This window comes from Ascaphus truei, chromosome 4 (genome assembly GCF_040206685.1).
Source record: "Ascaphus truei isolate aAscTru1 chromosome 4, aAscTru1.hap1, whole genome shotgun sequence".
NCBI lineage: Eukaryota > Metazoa > Chordata > Amphibia > Anura > Ascaphidae > Ascaphus > Ascaphus truei.
Genome location: NC_134486.1, coordinates 280,643,344 through 280,663,425, shown reverse-complemented (window position 1 = coordinate 280,663,425; position 20,082 = coordinate 280,643,344). Strand labels below are relative to the sequence as shown.

Here is a 20,082-nt window from a genome sequence, read left to right as displayed (position 1 = left end):
AGGTAACATGAATTGCTTACTGTAGTACCTTATATTTACTAAAATTGTGATTTCATCATACAACAAAGAGTACACAACTTTCTATGCCTCAATGTTATATCATTTACCTATATCAGACATGATCTAAGATTTACAAATATATGTCATATCTATAATATCAGTTTGTACTGGAAAATATATTTCTCATTTAATACTGTTTACTCAACCAGGATAATGTTTGCTAATTAACTGCTTTCCTGTAGAAATGTATATATAACATTAACAGTAAATACTGAGTTATTAAAAAAAATAGCCTTTCCTATTTAAAGTAGCATAACATTGTTTCTCATTATTTAACACCCATTTGTGAATCCGGGCCCTAAATGATGTAACAGTTTCTGTTATAGCGAAAAATGAGGGAACATACTACTTAGCAGGTAGAAGGTACAAGATTCGTAGTATCTTTCCCTTCCTGTGCTACTCTGCTCTCTTGACAGTTACAGTATAGTGCACCTTAAATACTTTATGGGATATTAGTCAGTTTTATTAATAATTAAAATCTAGGTAATATGGAATATTAAGTTACTACAATCAGGACATGTGAAACCCATTAAAACCATTAATCTACAAATGTACATAAATGAGTCTTATACCATATCACTCTTCTTTAAAATCCACTGGCACCAATCGACCTAAATAGCAACCTAAATATACACAAATATAAATAATTTATTCTAAGTAAATAAATACTAGTAGACTTCTTGTGATTTGTTAGAACATTTCTAAAAAAAAAATCAGCATGTTTGATTGAAAGGTAATGCTTTTTTGCTATTGTAATTTGCAAACTGGTGATTTAATTGACATTTGTAAAAATCAAAATGTTTTAATTGTGTATACTGGCCAAAACAACACACAACTGTAAGTGTTACAGTATATGACATCATTATTTTGTAATATTAATGTTTATGTTTTTCTCTTGTTCTGTTCCTGTGTTCAACTATTGAATTGGGATTTTTATGTGATTAAATGATTAATAAACACTGAAGTAGGGGTAAATGCTACATTAAATCAGAATTCACTGAGCCATATGCCATAAGTCACATTTATAGGACATTCTAGTATTTTGCTAATATAGGTTTCAGTCTAAGCAGTAAACGTTGAACACATTTTTTTTAGTGATGCTACATTAAACTTTGAAGTACAGTTTGACAAATATAGCGCTAGGCAGATAAAACGACCACAACAGAACCAATAAAAACACACAATACTTCAGTACATACATATACATACATAATGAGCAAATTCAGAAAGTCTCAACACAGCTTCAAGGACGATGTGAGCAATTAACAAGTGATTAAAGACAAGATATTTCCAAGGAATGTAGTAGCTAAAGTGTGTGGGAATACACAAGTAATATCTGAACTGGAAGGGGTTTATATATTGTGTTATGAGAGATATATTTTTCTCTGCTTTTCTTTATCCATAAAGACCCATATCTTTATTATTTGAAGGCCCTACTTGTTGTACTTGTGGCATGGTGACTAAAACATTACGATTATAATATTACTGTAACCTATGGTAAAAATATTTGGGTGAATAACATAATAGACTGTAGATACATTATTTCTGTTAATTTGGAGAGTAATAGATTATAGGCTATATTAACTAAGTGGTGCTATTCATTGACACCTCCGACCCCATACATTGCTTTATAGAATAGCACCACTTATTAAATATAGGTCTATGACTCCTGCAATCTGATTTGAACAATCCCGGAATAAAGCAAATCTGAATTTATGATTCATGTTTTTAAACAGTTTTTACCAGATGCATAATGTTGTCCCAAACGGGAAAAAAAAACTAGTTCTAAACTATCAATTATAATTGTTTAATGCTGTTTAGGATTACTGGGAGAGCAGGACCACATGCATTCATTGTCTCCCATAATATATCTCAGACTAAAATATCTCTAATAGGAGTAGTAAAAAAATAACATGTACAAAGGAAGAGTTATAAAATATTTTATCTTACTCAAAAAATAATTGAGATAAATACAAAGTATTTTTTTTTTATTATTTTTATGTTTATTTTGTGCATTGGATTCAAAACAGGAAACTGTGTGCACTTCAACTGTTATCACAATGTGGTCAAGAAGACTGTGTATTTTACCATTTACACACAATTGTTCATTACAGTATGTTCTTAGCTTAGTGAAAATCAGGGGTGTAGCATGGTAAGCAGTGCTGGTAGTGCAACCTAGCAATATTTAACTTGAAAATAATTATCTTTTTATTATTGAACTTGAACTTGATAAAAATAATCTCACCAAACGTTGGTGGTGCTCACGCACTACCGTTCATGCTTGGCATCACACCCCTGACAGAAACATATGTTTGGATTTTGTTGATAAAAAGTTTTACAAAAATTTCCATACAAAAACTATTTTTTATAGAAATCTTGCATTTCCGCAAATAAACCTGAACATTTTTTAAAATAAAAACTGCTCAAGGATTTTGTTCATTAAACACTTTGACTGTATTGATGAATGCAGTAGTCCACTAAAAGCTCTCCATGAAAAGTTCTTTTAAGTGGCCGTTACAATTTCCACAGTTGGAGGGAACTGCAGAGAGTCAGTGGGGTTCAACTGGTACCAGCGAAATGTTTTAAAATCCTTGTAGGTTAAAAGGTGACCTTTATCTGTGCCAAATACACTTTTCCCTCTCTGCAATTCAGAAAAAAAATATCTGTCTACAAATAAGATGCATTCTTCTGAGCTCCATATCAACAATTTGCCAGCATCAACTGAGCATTCTCATATTCTGCACACAGAAATGTTGTAGTCTGGTTGAATTGAACAATACCATTATTGCCTTGTTTACTGACATTTTGTTTTATTTACGACAGTGACACACATAGTCCACAAAGCAGATGAGAATATGTTTACTCTTATTTTTGTATATACTGTAATCTTGATATTCAGGGCTTAATTCCTATGATTCTGTAATCCCATATTGCCTGTTCAGTTAAAGAAATAATTTTGCCATTTTGAGTTGGCCTTGAAATACTGTATCGTCTTCTCCTCTTTGCTACAGTATATAGTTGCAAAGAACATACTGTTGCATCAGAACAGTTTATATTTGATTTTTTTTTATTTCTTCATTGGTTACTCTGACATTTTTCTTTTTCATTTCCTTGAAACAGGTAAGCTTCAAAAATAACTTTTTTTTTTAATCGTTTTCTCATTGGGACCTCATATGAAAAGCAACCACAAAACATACACATTTACATTCAGAAGAATGGTGGACCCCTTGAAAAACAGTTTAACCTCCGCAGAAGTTCTCGGTTTATCCATGATTCTTGTGACGCTAGTCTGACCAAAGGATCAGATAAGTCTCAAGTTCATAGACACAGCGGCATGAGGTAACTCATTTTATTTTGCACAAGTTGCATATTTCCACAGGAAACATTCTCGCAAAGTTGTTTGGAAAAAAGAAATCAAAAAGTCGACAGTTTGTGCTTGGGGAATCTGGACACCCAGCTCTATGCCATGGTTTCTTTTCCTGGCAATCTTCTGTCATTAAACGTGTGCATGTTGATAACTTCCTCTGTTTTCACAATTACAGGAGGTTGTGGTTTATGTTTTAACCGTCGTTGACACTTTAGAGACATCCTCAGTTCTTCTACCATTGCACTACAGAAAGACCTCTGTAGAAAAAAACAAAAAATATAACAAGTATTTTAAAATAACATTGAAAGGCATATTTATAAAGGTGTATAAACAATTAAAGATGTACTCTTCTGGCACAGCACATTGGCTTAGCAGCCCTGTAAATTTGCCATGTTTAAGCCTGAAGCTTCCAACAAACTGCTGTCATTTAAATATGCATCATATGGTAATTAAAATGACTTATCAAGCTGTGATAGCTCATTGAAAACTTCACCTTGTCACTAAAATTATTTATCTGCCAACTAGTGCCTGGTGATGCACATTATAAGTAAATGCATTTCAGACATATGTTCAATGGAAAGTGCATCCAAACACATTTGTGCCTTACACATTGTTGCGATTAGTAGGCAATGAAAAAGTAACATTGCTATTACAATTATTCAACGGATAAATTGTACTGACATGAAGTAATAATAAAACAATAAAGTATAACAGTAAAACAAAAGGTTAATGCAGGTAGAAGCAAATATCATACAAATCTACAGCTGAATGCATAATATTTTACATGGTTCAAAGCAGCAATCCACTCCAGAAGCCTCTTTGAGTGTAATTCATCATTTTACAGTAGTATCTTGCACCCTGAGCATTTCTTTCTTTATATTTTTTAGTGTTAAATATCATGATTTTATTCATCTCTAATGTATAAGGTTACCATGGGGAGGGCTACATTTTACTTAATATGTCAAATGCTGATACAGATGCAGCGGCCATTATTTTAACAAATCACAGCCCCGTTTTCGTGTGCTCTGCTGTACTCCACGCGGCATTAACGTGGCGAATCGCCCCAGGCACACATGTTTATCGCGGTTGCTTTGTTTGAATTTCATGGATTGTGTACAATTAAATGCAATGAAATGAATGAATTGTAATGTGTATAGTACTATGCTACTGTGCTACTGTGTCAATTTCAGGTGTTTAAAAACCAGAACTCTAAAATGCCATTTTATGCACTTGCCTGCACTCGCGTCTAAAGGCGATACGGTTGGAAGAAATCCCGCGCCATGACATGGGTATTCCGAGGTATACAATGCGTGATTTGTTAAAATAATGGCCGCTGCATCTGTATCTCCTGAAAGGAGCATCTGATATCAAAATTAAAACAGCATATGAAAGGGAAAAACGTGATCTCTTAAAGTAACTACAAATAAAGACTGCAAAAAAAATGGTAATCAGTGAGAACTGCTGCTTTAACAAACCAGCTGCAGTTGGAGGACCGCTAAGTAAAGACATGAAATGCACATAAAATAATTAGGATAAGCATTTCCTATGTAAGCTCTTATCAGCACTGATAAATATGGTTCTTTCTAGCATTTTCAAAGTGCAGTACCTTCATATATTATGGATAATAATAGATTGAAAGTTCAAACTAAATTGTTTGAAATCATGGCTTTTTCTTCAGACATTCATAACCAATGAACTGCTGTGATTTTATATGCTATATACACACATATATATGTATATATATATATATATATATATATATATATATATATGTATGTATGTATGTATATATATATATATATATATATATATATATATATATATATATATATATATATATATATATATATATATATATATATATATAATCCAATGCACAGCCGGAACACCATTTGCAAGTAAATAAGTTTTAGTGCTGATGAGATGGAGGCCAACTTTATTATTTTTTACAACAAGAATGGCACTGCAGGCCAGCGGGGACCCACGGGGACCACCCTAGGGCCCCTGCTAGCCTGTGGTATTTATCCTGTGTATATAAAAATATAACCATAATTTATGTGGGGGCACATGAGGTGGGCGGGTTGTGTATTGGTTTTTATTACATATTGTAATTGTTATTGGTAGCCTAGGAGGTGCTGTGTGTATTTTTGTTTATTGTGGGTAGTGGTGGTGGGTGAAGGGGGTAGTAGCCCCAAGGATGGGTGTTTAGGCCTACTGGGTGGGTAGTGGGAGGGGTTAACTCCTTCATTATCTTAGCGGTATTACCGGCAAAGGTAATTAAGGGGTTAAGTCCACCCGCAAACCCCCCCCAAGGCCTAATCACCCACCATGGGCCAAATACCACCTTCACCCGCCCCCAATTCCCACAATAGGCATGGCACTGGCGGTTAACCCCTTCAATGCCTTAGCAGTTAGCCACTAAGGTAATGAAGTTGCCTGTAAATGCATTTTTATTGCCTGGAATTCATGCTGGGGGTCTCCGGTAGTGATATCAATGGATATCAGCTTCAGAGTCTCCCGGCATCAATCCGATGAAGGAAAAATGCAGTCCCAAAAAGTCCCATCTCGCCTCTTATCGAGAGCTTCTCACCACCTTCTTGCCAACTTTTTCGGGTGAGGTGATTTGGAGAGGAAATTTCAATTCTTGAGCGGCGATCAGCCTCGATAAGCATATCGGGGCTACTAGAATTGAGCAAGTTTGAGAAACTGGCAATAGGTGGCGTATCGCCATGCTTTTGATGTTTCTTTTTCTCGGCAAAAAAGCCTGCGCTTTTTGCTCTTATCTGCGGCTTATCGGGGTTTACTGAATCGCTGTAGGCTTTTTTGGCGATAAGCTGGTGATACTGTATGTGGCTTATTGCTGCTTTTTGCATGAGGCCCTCAATCTTTCAGTATCTCTCTACACACTCTCTACGATCTCTTGATGCCGGTCTTCTATTTCCCCCAGTGTCACTATAATGCTCTAATGCCTACAAACCTTATCACATGCTTCACCCTATATTCTTAAACTTCCTCGCTCTCAATGTCTACCTAGCATCTTTCTCTTATTTCCAAACTCATCTGAAAACTCTACTATTTTATGAAATGTTTAAATAGTCCTGGATGTCCACTACACACTAAACAATATTATGTTATATATACTCACATTTACAATGCACTCACATTTACTTCTACTGTTTCTGTTAGTTTACTAATATGTGAAATAAATGGTAAGCTCTTCGGAGTAGGGACGTCTCTCTCTCAGTGTTACATTTACGGTATGTCTTAAGGAACGTATCCCATCTATATTATTATATTCTCTGTATTGTTATTGTCTTGTAAAAATTCTACATTTCTATGTACCTAGTTAGCTCAATAAAAACATACATACATATTCTAACAATTGGGGGCCTTATCCCAGTATTTAATTCCTACATTCTATCATGCCAATTTTCCTCAAATTTGCTTGAAAAATAATCTGTCCATGACGCTGCCAAAAACGCTGCCAAGTTTCACCCCACCTACAGTTTTACAAATATGCGCATATTTAAACAGGAGCTTAAACAAAAGCTTCCAGTTGACCCATAGCTATAACAGCTCAGTACAATTTACACAACAGCAGAGAAGATATTAAAGGAAAATATTATAAGAAATCATCAGAAATCGAACAGGTTATGAAGACATTTAGATTTACAAGGCGCAGGTTAGGGATCTCTAACAACATCACTTTGCTATGTAAAGCTTTTTCCTGAGCAATAGTGCAGCAATTTACATGGGATCGACGTGTAAATGAGAATGCGAAAAAACCCTGTAATAAAACCAGCCTACTATAATCTGCTATTCTCTAAACCAGGGGTGGCCAACTCCAGTCCTCAAGGGCCACCAATAGGTCAGGCTATAAGTAAGTATATATCTCTGCTTCAGCACAGATGGCTCAGTCACAATGAATGGGCCACTGATTGAGCCACCTGTGCTGAGCAGGGATATCCCTAATACCTGGCCTGTTGATGGCCCTTTAGGAAGGGAGTTGGCCATCCCTGCACTTAACCTACATAATTTAAAAATATACAATATTGCGTAGGTCTATCACTGGTTACAGTAGCTGGGAATACTGCATTAGTTTATTAGTTTATTAGCTGGGAGATGATAGATAGGGAATTGAGATCCTGTGGACAGAGAGAATAAAGATAAAAAGCTGACTTCAGTCTAAACTTTCATCCACATTTATTACTTGAAATTTTTTTATCCTACATTCCCTTCCCCTCACATTAATCCAGACTCAAACAACCACTAGGAAATTACACATTTTAAGATTTTAAATCATTGCTGGGCATTACACAATGTAATTCTTTGGTAAAATACAGCACTTAAAGTACATAACAATTACCTTTTTCAAGAGATGCTGTCCCATTTAGCAACATATTGTGGAGTTACAGTAAGGTGAAAGCCCCTTGTTATGTTAATAATAATAATATTTTTCTCTTATATAGCACAATGTACGGAGCATGGTGCATAGACTTTTGCAGGCACAATGAGTCGCTGCCCCCCAAAAAGCTTAAAAACTAATTTTCGTCTCAGGATCAGGGAGATAAAGTTATTTACTCATGGTGACATGGGGGCTCATTCTGTAAGGTGTGATAGCGCATATGATGTGCTATCATATTAAATGTCCTATTTACTATAATGGAGCTTTTCATGCAATAGCAATGTCATCTGCACTTATCACAATTTACAGAATAATCCCCATGAACAGGTGACACTTGGATTCAAACTGAGGTATCAGAGGCAGTGTTATTATCATTAAGCTTCTGCTTCAGCCTTACAGTATATCAATAATTGAACAGTTATTTTATCCTTTCCAACATAATTGTTTATCCTAAACCAAAACTGAAATAGATCGATAGATATAAAAAGTGTGTTGATTATATGTTACGTATATGATAAAAGCCCATATCTTAAACTATAGCAATACAACAATTCAACAAATAAATGATAGTACAAGATAATTAAAAGTCTTTGTAGACATTGTTTCTGTAGTGTTACCTTTAAATATAAACCTGTATAAACTGTCAACAACTTAAGTTCACGGTGTTAGAACTGAAGGACTATTTAGAGTGCATATTAGAATCAATGTATTGTGTATTCTGATAGTCAAGGACATTACATGTATTTCATGAATGCACTACCAATTATGAAAAAAGTTTAGTCCAAAGTTTTGAGAGAACTTAAATATTTTTATTGAAAATATAATCAATAAAACCACAACATTAAAACGACAATACTCTTTATTGGAGAAAGATAAATCTGTATTTTCTGCAAGGATACATTGTACTATATCATTAAAATGGCAACTACAGTTTCTCATTCCCTCTGTGAATGCCTTTTTTTCTGAATAGAACATCATTAATAGAGAAGTTCCAAAGTCAGTGAGAAGTTATATCAAAGTTCATGGCTTACATCTTTCATTTTATTTGATCATATGATATGTTAGAGCACAAGCACATATACTGAAAGTTTGTGAGAATTAATATAAGCTCATTTTTTACTTTGACAGAGCTTGGTGAAAATGTATACATTTTCCTGTAGTAAACATAGACATTTCAGGGGGACATTTTTGACCTTTAAGCAGTAAACACATATTTACCAGTATATATGTTTGTTCCAATAAATCTAGAACTAGGTCTCACTGATGAGGTTTATTCACTAAAGTATCCCAATTGCAGAATGTGTAAAAATCGGTGCAAAAAACACCAGCAAATTAACAATGAAAAAGAGTATCACTAAGTGCAATCATTTGCAATTAAAAAAAAAAAAGGAAAGAAATTACGACACCTGACAAGTCTTGTATGTGGGAGTGAGAGGAGGAAATCAGGGAGGCCTTGTAGAAGTCATGTTCATATTTGGAAATGAAGGCTGACATGAAAGGTTAACATCATTGAAAGCTGTGTAAATCAGAACTAGGATTTTGAATTTTATTCTACAGGATATGGAAAACCAGTGCAGGTATTTGAATAGTGGAGCAGCAGATGAGGAATGGTGAGTGATGAGTCTGGAAGCAGCATTTTGGATGGATCGTATTCGGGACAGGCAGACGCTTGACAAAGGGGCGTATTCTAGCAAAACTTTGGTGGTGGAGGGACTAAGTGGGGGATTGAATGTGAGAAATGAAGCTGAAGGCAGAAACAAAAATGGCTGCTGTGCAGTGGGCTTGGGGTGTGTATGAGATTGTGGTATTATTAACAGTGAGGGAAAGGTTGGGTATTGGGGTGACAGTGAAAGGGGAAAATATTAGTAGTTCTGTTTTGGACATGTTAAGCTTCACGGAACAGTGGGACATCAAGGAGGAGACTGCAGAAAGACAGTTATTGACATGGAAGAAGAGAGAGGGGTAGAGATGCATTTGGCTGTCATCAGCATAGAGATGATACTGTAAGTCATGAGTGTATTACTGTAGTTCACCAAGAGAACAGGTATAGAGTTGAAGAGCAGTGTGACAAGGACAGAGCCTTTTGCAATACTGACATAATGTGGGAGTGAAGAAATGCTACACAAGAAAACACAGAACAAGCGGTTTAATAGGTAATATGTGAACCAGGAGAGGTCTGTGTCACAGAGGCCAAATGAGTGGAGAGTGTGCAGGAGAACAGGTGGACAACCATGTTGAAAGCAGCAGGAGATCAAGGAGAATGAGTAATGAGAACTTGCGCTTATACTTAGCAGTGAATAGGTCATTGGTCACTTTTGTTAGTGCTTTCTAAGTGAAGTGTAGAGGGTGGAAGCCAGATTGTAAAGAGTCAAGCATGGAGTTGGAGACGAGATAATGAGTCAAGCGGTTGGATTCAAGCCACTGAAGTAGCTTCGAGGTCAAGTGGAGAAGAGAAATAGTGCGGTATTAAGAGAGAGAGGCTGGATCCAGAGAGTGTTTCTTTAGAATGGGTATGATGAGTGAATGTTTAAAGGTAGATAGGAATGTGCCGGGTGAGAAGAAGGTCAAAAAGGGGAGTTAGGGTAGAACTTAGTGTGGGAGAAAGTGAGCGAAAAAGATGTGATGGAGCAAGTTGTAGGGTTAGGTGATGAGAGGAGAGTGGAGAGCTCCTCCTCGTTAACATGGGAAAACCAGCTGAATATAGGTGTGCAGAGGAAGTTAGAAGGTGGGTGTGGGGCCTGACATGAAGAAATGTCTTGTCTGATAGTCCCAATCTTATCTATCAAGTAGGTGACAGGGTCTGGCGCTATGAGGGTTGAAGTGGGTGCTAGTGTAGTTGGGCACAGAAAGGAGTTAAAGGAATAATAGGCATTGAGGATTTGAGGCGTTAGTAAGAGAGAAGAAACATAGGGTTGCTTGGCAGCGGAAAGGGCAGTGTTTTAGGTGGAATCTATGATTTTATAGTGGCATAAATCTGCTTTTGTAGTACATACAGTACCATGTATATCTGCACACCTAGCACAGTCCATTTCTTTCAATTTACACACAACGATATGGATGCTGTTACACTAAAAACAAAACTGTTTCTGGAAGCCTGATAAAGGGGCCAGAGGCTGTGAAATGTTTCTGTTGTTGAAGTAAAGCTTCTTTGCTGAAATGAAAATTTCCCTTGGAGTAAATCATCTTCAAAGTGATCGAAGTGCAGCCATGGAAGTTATGTCACTGCTGGCAGAAGAGGCCATCAGAGTTGCCAGCTCGTCATGCATGCAAAGGCCTCTCAGCGCTGCGCGCATGCGCCTGAGCTTTTGCCGCCGGTGCACCTGTACAGTAGGCGCCTGCTGGGCGCATCTGTTCAGTAGGAGCTGGCTGGATGTGCCTGCGCAGTAGAAGCTGGCTGGGCGCACCTGTGCAGTAGCCGCAAGCACCACACGCAGCACACCCACACACAGAGATGCACACAGAGACGCACACAGAGACACACACACAAAGACACAGAGACACACACAGAAACAAACACACACGTGCACACGAGGAATTCACAGTTACTATACATGTAGAAGTGCAAATAGGTAAAATGATTGCCGCGTGCACGTGTTCTAAATCAAACTTCTTTGCATTTTGGCACTGAAATTGTGTTTTGATTTTTAATTAAAAACATCACCATCACAAATACAATTTCTGTGACAAAACAGTGACAGTGAAATACAATTTCTGTGACAAAACACAAAGAAGTTTCACTTAAAATGCGCGTGTTCGGCAAACACACACTTTTTCTGTAACAGAATTCAGGCTGTTGTTTGTAAACTAAAATAATCATATTAAACCAGCAACCATTTATTCAGCAGTCACATGAATATTCTTCTGAATCACATACAGTACTCTGCTGGTTAACAGAGAAAACCTTTCAGTTGACCAATTTGCCTAAATGCACAAGTATAATTGTTTATTTAAGTTTAAAAAAAACCCTCTAAAGACAATAAAATATTATAAATACTCCTCAGCCCAGAGTAAGATTACTGTGTAAGCAGAAGACAGAAAACCCTTGAGAAAAATTAATTAACACTGCAAATATATGCTGACCATTTTTTATTCAACAGTTGTACGTAACCTATTTTGACATATGAACAAACTTGCTAAGATAATACTTTGACAAATCAGACACCTAGCTTGCTAAAACATGACACAGTGTGCCACATTCAATGTGTAGCACACCTCATGATTGTTAATTGGAAGCTACCATATTAGACTTAACAATAGAGCATATTTGTCTGAATCCTGATGATTACAAATATAATGGGGCAGTCACTCCGGGGATGAAAGTGAACTAATTCCAGTGACATATTTAAAAGGTCACATCTTGGTAATTGAAAACACTTATTTCCCCAAAATCTGACACCTTTAAACAAATTGATTATTTATGTTTGTGAATAGTGCACAACAATTTGTCATTTTCTATCAATGACACTGAATTTCAAAGCACCATCGGTCTGCATTGTATTATCAGTTATCTAAATGTACAAATAGTACTTGACATGTCTGACAGGTTCTTGAATAAGAATACAATTCTTCTTATATTTAATAAAAGCAAGATGAAATATTACAACATGGAATAATAGTCTCAATGATACCTTTGCAGATATAAATTCCACTAAGAAAATTACTTCTCTGAACATGTTGCTGCACAATATACAGTAAAAGATGTACATACAGTACTATAAAACTATCCACTAAGGATAGGGGAGTACAATATAATCAGTTCTAATGATGGGGAAACTAAAAGTGTATTTACATTTGTCATTAAACATAATTTCTTATGTTTACATTGTTTGACACAGTATTAGCTTTTCATGAAATATTATTTCAAAGATAAACAAATAAGACAATAAAAGTAACTTAAACAAATGTACACAAATGAAAATTCAGGATGTGTTTGCCTATGTTTAGTCTTACAAAGGGCTCCAGCTGTTGTTCAGATAATTCTCATGTGTAAGGAGTGTATTATTTCAACCTTACGGTGCCTTGCCTGAAAAGTAACATATCTTAAAGGTTTATGCCCCAATTTCACAGCTTATTTTTCACGTCTGCAATATGTGTAGACAGTTTTTGCAAATCTTTGCAACCTTAAATAATGTTCCATCTTAAAGCAATATTATAAAACGGTACCATGGCTGATAGTGCTGCGTTACATGATAAAGTGATAATTTCACTAATGATATTTAACTAAATAAATTATGTGATAAACAATTGACTACATATAAGTTAATAATGAAATTAAAGTGATTTCTTTATTCTTGTATCAGATAAATCAGCTTCAGTCATTTATTTTTAATAAATGCAATCTTTTATTTTGTTCTTTGATACTGTTTCTATGAATGTGACTTTAAAAATTCAGAATTAAAGTGCAAGGTTTATTCAGAAGTTCCATTCTTCTTGCATTGCATGTCAGATATTGTTTGAAACCTTGTTACATAGTTACATAGTAATAGAGGTTGAATAAATGCATATGTCCATCAAGTTCAACCTATGTTAAAACCTCTTAAAACAATAATGACAGTAATCTTGCAGTGTATAGATCGTGTTAGAGGTCAATGTTTTCGCATCATCTAGAATACGTCAATCAAACTGCTTTCTATCTTCACTGAAGTTGGCGCTGAATGTATCTGAGGCCCTCCCATGAGTCTCCTTTCTAATAAGGTTTTGTCTCTACAGGCTACTTCTCCTGGGAATTTGAATGATGTACTCAATGGTGGGAGATTTTCAATCAAGCTTTTTAAATGCAGAGGTAGTAACCAACAGTTTAGAGAAATGTTGACACAGGACAGATGCAATCTCTGACAATCTGCTGCAATAAATGAAAAGAAAAAAAATCATCTGAGGGCTTGATTGCTGACTAAAATAATAACATATTTAGGCCACACACTTATGCTATGAATAGTATATCTCACAATTTGTTTCTGTATTGCAGAATGATTTGATATTTAGATTATTGAGTCCTTATTATTAATACAGCTGTCATTGTCCTGTCATGCTTGTCATAGTTCCCATTTTAGGTGTCCACTTTTAGTGAGTTAATACAAGCTGTGATGGAATACAGAATATTCAAAGGTACAGGCATGCTGGATTGCAACTTGTAGCAAAATGTTGTTACTACAGTACCATATTAGAAAATATATTGACTTACTTGCTACATTTATATATATATATATATATATAAAACATAAACTATATATATATATATATATATATATATATATATATATATATATATAAAGTTTATGTTTTATTGGGGAATTAATTGTGCAAATATTAACCGTTTCAGTGACCTATGGACATAAAAGGCACTGTATGTCATGAGAGCCGGCACTTGAGGGACTATTGTGATGTATTAGTTATGTGCAGCCGGCAGTTCCTTAAATCATCCTCTGCTGGTTGCGCCAGCTCATCTGCACCAGTTCATCTGCACTTCCATGAAGTGCAGATGAGCCTACATAACTTAGATTTTTAAAAGTTATATGTGTTAAAGTATTTAGATTCAAACGGTAAAATAAAAAAGTCCTAAAGTGTGCTTTTGGAGAATTATATCAGATCTCATTGATGGATACATGAGGAGAGGAGACATTTACTTGTGTAATTACCACATATGTTTGTAAGATGCTGAGTGGGGGCAGTGTGTTACTGGGTATGTGTGTGTAAGTGTGTGTACAAAATGTGTGTGTGTGAAAAAGAGATGAAGAGAGAGAAGAAGAGAGAGAGAAGAAGAGAGAGAGAAGAAGAGAGAGAGAAGAAGGGAGAGAGAAGAGAGAGAGAAGAAGAGAGAGAGAGAGAGAGAGAGAGAGAGAGAGAGAGAGAGAGAGAGAGAGAGATATGCTGGGTGTGTGTGTGTGTGTGTGTGTGTGTGTGTGTGTGTGTGTGTGTGTGTGTGTGTGTGTGTGTGTGTGTGTGTATGTGTGTATATGTGAGATGGTTGTCCTTGCATCCTTGGCATGTTGTCCTTTGAAAGGTGTGGATGCTGAGTGGTCAGTTGAAAAGTAAGGTATAAACAGGACTTAAACAGAGAGACATATATAAATTGATGTGTATTCGAGGAGCTATACAAAAATTTGTTTAAAGTGCCAAATAGTGTTAAGTCTCTCCTTGTGAATTGTGTTGAAAGTGAAGTGCCCTGCTTGTTATCTGGTGAATTTAAGCAGATGTTTGGTTCTGTGGTGGGTGACCCTACATTTGATGTCACAAACAGGATAGTAGAACACCGAGGCAGGAGATGACTGACAGGCACAATGACATTTGCACATTTGATAAGAATGTACGGACTGCATCACTGTGAAATAACATTATACTTTACTCTTTGAGTGTGTCCTGGTTGCCAAAGTTCAGCGGTAAGGAGATGACAGTTTGTATAATTTTGAAAGAAAAAAATGAGGGCCTTTTTCATGCAGTATCAAGTGACAGATAAACAAAAAGCTGCTATGATAATTGGACATTTGGATGGAGTTGCTTGCCTGCTGAAGATATAAATACAGTTGAAAAATATATTTGAACTCCTCAGGAGTGCATTTGACACCAGAAGTGAACAGCATCAAGTATCTACATTTACTACACCTGCTTACACATTTCATGCTGTATGTATGAGACTAGAAATTCAAAATGCAACAGACTACCAGCATCAAAAGGCTCTATCATATTCTATCAGTGAAAACTGTATGTCCCACATGAAAAAATATCACTGTCTTCCATCACATCTCAAAATACTCATGAACTGAATTGTAGTCCAACTCCAGGTATTGGGGATCAAATTATAAAATCAAATGAGATGTTAAATGGAGTTACAGAAAATGGTGCAGTATTTATATGGCAGACAAGAGCAATGCCACATTCACAGCAGAAAGCTACAAGGTGCAGCAGAGCAAACCCTACTTGGAAATGACAGACCCCATGGAGGAGAAGAAGGTGAACACAAAAAAAGGTTTTCAGGACAGTCCAACAATTTGATGCACAAACTGTGCAAAAGGGGGCAGAGGTACATAATGTGATAAATCCAGACAGAAATCCACTTAGAGGCAGTAAGGGTGCAGCAAACAATAAATTACATAAATGCAACAAACAACATAAACACTTTGGAAACAACTCCCAGCAAGATGAATACCAAAACAGACACTATACAAGAGGAACTGAAAGTACAGCAAAAAAAGAGAGCCACCCACAAAATCTTTGCCCATATTGGGGATTGCTTTGCAATGTATGCAACTCACTACCAACTGAGATCATGCAGAGGTCCATCTCTTATTGACTTAACGTATAGCTGATAAAAAAAAATCCCATTTATTTAAAGCATTCAGTTACCTGTACAGTATTTACTTTGCAATGGTTAAAAACATAGATATTAACGCATTTTAGTTTTTTGCCTTCTGTTTAGAACTGTTATGTTTTTTAGGAAAATATAATTGTATGTTATGTTAAGTTTATACATTTATAAGTTTAGGACTGGTAAGCCTACATATATAGTATGTGTGTTAAATACACTGTAGATTTTTTACATTATATTATTAGGTAGATATACATGAGGACATGCATATTTCAGTGTTAGTGAATGTGTAATGACCCAAAGTAAGGAGGCTACGTATGTTTGTGAAATGCTGGGTATGTGTGTGTGTGTTTGTGTGTGTGTGTGTGTGTGTGAGAGAGAGAGAGATGCTGGGTACGTTTGTCTAAAATGCTGGGTATATATGTGTATGTGTGTGAGATGCTAGGCATGTGTGTGTATGTGTGAGATGCTGGTCCAATCCAGGTAGAAACAGGACTTACACAGAGAGATATGTATAAATTGTTGTGGATGTGAGGAAATGTAAATAGATTTTTTTTATTTCCAAGTAGTGCTACTGTAAGTCTTCCTCCTCACTCTCCTTGTGAATTATGGTAAAGGTGCCTGCTTGTTATCTATTCTTGTGGATATACATAACTATGGCCTTGCTCCATTGTTCTGGGGTTTTCCTGTTCTTCTAGGGTCATGTAATGTGTTTTGCATGCATTTTCTGTACTTCTTTCCCAGCTTCTTTCAAGATTATAGTTGTACAGTAATTCCAATTTCCCCATAGGGCCTTTCTATTCTTCATGGATTTTATTGCCTGTGCCACTTCTTCTGTAAGGATGCATGTTATATCGTTGGTTGTCTCTTTCTTCCTTTGCTGGATTATGTCCTGTGTTATCGGTTTTCTTGACAATTTCATGTAAAAGTCCTCCACTCTCGTGATGTGTGTAGTCTTAAATTGCTGAGTTTGAGTGCTATGATTGTCCACTATATGTGTCCACTCATACTGTATATGCCAATATGAAACTGCTATTTTGTAAGCCTTGAATCTTAAGGTTTTTCTTATAAAATTACACTTTGTGCATTTTCGTTTGCACTGTTGTCTGTTCTCTTTTCCTTAGATCCACTGGAACCATCTGACATCCTATCCAAGACAGGTTCACTATTGCCACTGATTGGGATCATGCCAGTATTGATTGCTCCATTGGGAGCGGGAATTTTGGAGGCTTTTTTTACACACACATTTTTCAATATGTACTTAGCAATATTGTATTATGTAATTTTCCTTTTTTACATGGTATTCACCACCGCTACTTTTGGAGAAAATATATCATCTGAAAGATATGTAATTTAATATAAAGGCATATCTGGCATTTAAAACAATTGTGATAGTAAATTATCGGTGCTCACAGTACAGTCACAATATTATATTACAGCAGCTAAGCTTCCATACAAACAAAACAATGCACCCTCTTGTGGTTACTGGAAAGAAATGCAACTGCCACATCATTCTATTTTTAGGAGGTGTTGTATGAAAGCAAATACAAATGTTTTTGATGTATAGCATCACTTGCTGTCTGCAGCTGAAGAATGTACTGGTACAGTAGTTAATTTTTAAATTTTAAACAATGTGCTGTACAGTGATGTGTTCACCAGTTCCTGGAAGAGTTATTATGCAGAAAAAAAACAATAAGAAATGAATACACGGCGAAGCAGAATTTGATATATCCTAATAAAATGTGTGCACTATGCAAATTAATTACTCCTATTGACACTCCTCAAATTACAAGTTCAAGTACACAAGGGAAAATTATAACAAAAGGGTTATTCATTAACTGTGCAGCAGCGATAGCATTCCTGGTATATATATCTCAGGAACCAGGGGGTCCCCGGAGCTGAAATGGACATAGTTCCACTCCAGATACCCCATGCTTCCCACATATGTAAAAAACAAGGTGTGGAGATGAACTTCAGCTTTAGTACATTGATGCTAGAAAATGCAAGGAAAATATTCCTCTTTGTATCAATTGAACCCTTTTGCTGCAGAAAGAATGGTGGTAACAGAGAGATGACAGTCTTCTGATATTGCGACCATGTGACAGCTTGGGGTAGCCAGCACGTGGTTACAGTCAGACCACAAGTGATACAAACAGGAGTGGAGTATCCGTCCGATCTCATTACCTGCTCAAATGCAGCAGTTAATGCGGCCTCCCCCTAGAAACAAGCAACAATATTTTTCAATGTAGCAATATTTACTGACCCTATCATGCACAGTATGTTCTTCTTTGGAATATTAGTTCGAAAGATATCTTTAAGAAAAGGTTAGACATCTTTTGAGAAAGGAAAGGTGTACATACAGTATATATAACAATTAATTGTGGACTTAATGGGTTAATTGGGCGGCCTCACACTGATATCTCCCCCCCTACAATGTGATGTAGAATAACTATAACTATACAGAAGGTATTGCCACTCCCTTGTACTGTATGTCTTGTGACCACTGATGTCACAATAGGGAGATAGAAGATTATATATAGCTCCACCAAATATTCTAGAAACAGGTTCTTCAGAGTTTAGACTGGGATCCTCACTGTGAGTTCTGTAAATAGTTAAGTGTCCTGCCACGGTTTGTTGTTTTCAGGTAGGAACGTGCCCTTTAAGTAAGTGTCAGTAGTAATGGTCTGAGATTGTTCTCACTATTGAAAATAAGGAAGCATGCTTTCGGTAAATACTTCTTGGCCCAATTGTAAGGTTTGTAGTGTAATTCTGATCAAATAGGTATGGAAGAAGTCTGCAGTACATAGTAGCGGGTTACTAATTCAGCTGCCCGAAGTGTTTTCCTGATGAGGCCCATTTGATGGGGTGCATTACTAACTCTATGCAAGAGACTGTCAATTTACCCTTACTGTGGGTAACAAGTATAAGTACCTCTCCAGCAAAAGCATGAGAGCTAACCGGGGATGAAGTCTAGAGTATTATATTTTGCCATGAATTTCTATAGGGTAAGGGGAGCTGCACACCACATGGAATAAAGTAAAGATACTTGCAATTCACCGGTGCTCCTGGTTCAGGGATATCTGTCTAAAAATCTAGTATATAGAAAAAAAGAATGATCCATGGGCAACTTCGGATTTTCTTAATGAAATTTAATCAGTACAAAACACAACGTTTCATCCTTCAATAGGACTTTCTCATGTGACTGGTTAGCAGATAGTGTGGAAATGTCCAGTATATATAATTACAACACCCATGTGAAAAGACTTAATCACCAATTACCCCCTGTGAATACAAGATAGCCTGCAGCTGACTTCTTAATCTCCTCTGTGGTCTGATTCCCATTCCGGTCGCGCTGATGTCATCAGATGGCTCTTGCATGGTGACGTCATCATCTGGTTCCTCCTTGCAGTGCGTTCCGGCGAGGAGACATCGCGAGAACACAGGACTATGTGGGAGCAACTACAGAAGGAGGAGCAGGAGGAAGATGTACGCGCGACTCTGTGCCTGACCAGGCAGCCGAAGTTGCCCTGGATCATACTTTTTTCTTTTTTTGCCATGAATTTCTGTCAGGTGGGATTTATGTCAATACCTGTGGAGCCTTATTGATTTATATTATATAAAGCACCTTTAATGTTTGAGAAAAGTACCTGGTGCCCATCCTTTTTTTATCTGCTTATTAATGCTCAGCCAGCACCTACAAAGCACCCTGAAAATGTATGAGGGACTGAGAACTGCAATGTATATACTGTAGTCAATCTGATGTAACCTCTTTGGAGTCAGGCAAGGAGTATAATATAAGTAAAAATAGGAAGGATATTGATCCAGGGATACTTGATTGCCATTACTGGAGTCAGAAATTAATTTATTTTTCCTCTTATGAGACATCATTGGATAATGTTTCACTGGGGTTTTTTGTTTGTCTTCCTGTAGATCAATAAACTGTATATA

At 36.4% G+C, this 20,082-nt stretch overlaps 1 protein-coding gene across 2 annotated transcripts in view; it reads right to left on the bottom strand.

Annotated features, from left to right (window-relative positions):
- Positions 1 to 1,053: 1,053 nt before the first annotated feature.
- The window catches only part of GRIK2 (glutamate ionotropic receptor kainate type subunit 2), a 925,501-nt gene continuing 906,472 nt past the window's right edge, over positions 1,054 to 20,082 (bottom strand). For both annotated transcript variants that reach the window (XM_075597530.1, XM_075597529.1), the window contains one exon: positions 1,054 to 3,684. In XM_075597530.1, coding sequence (XP_075453645.1) covers positions 3,520 to 3,684 — 165 coding nt within the window. In that variant the 3' untranslated portion in view covers positions 1,054 to 3,519. The remainder of the gene's footprint in view (positions 3,685 to 20,082) is intronic.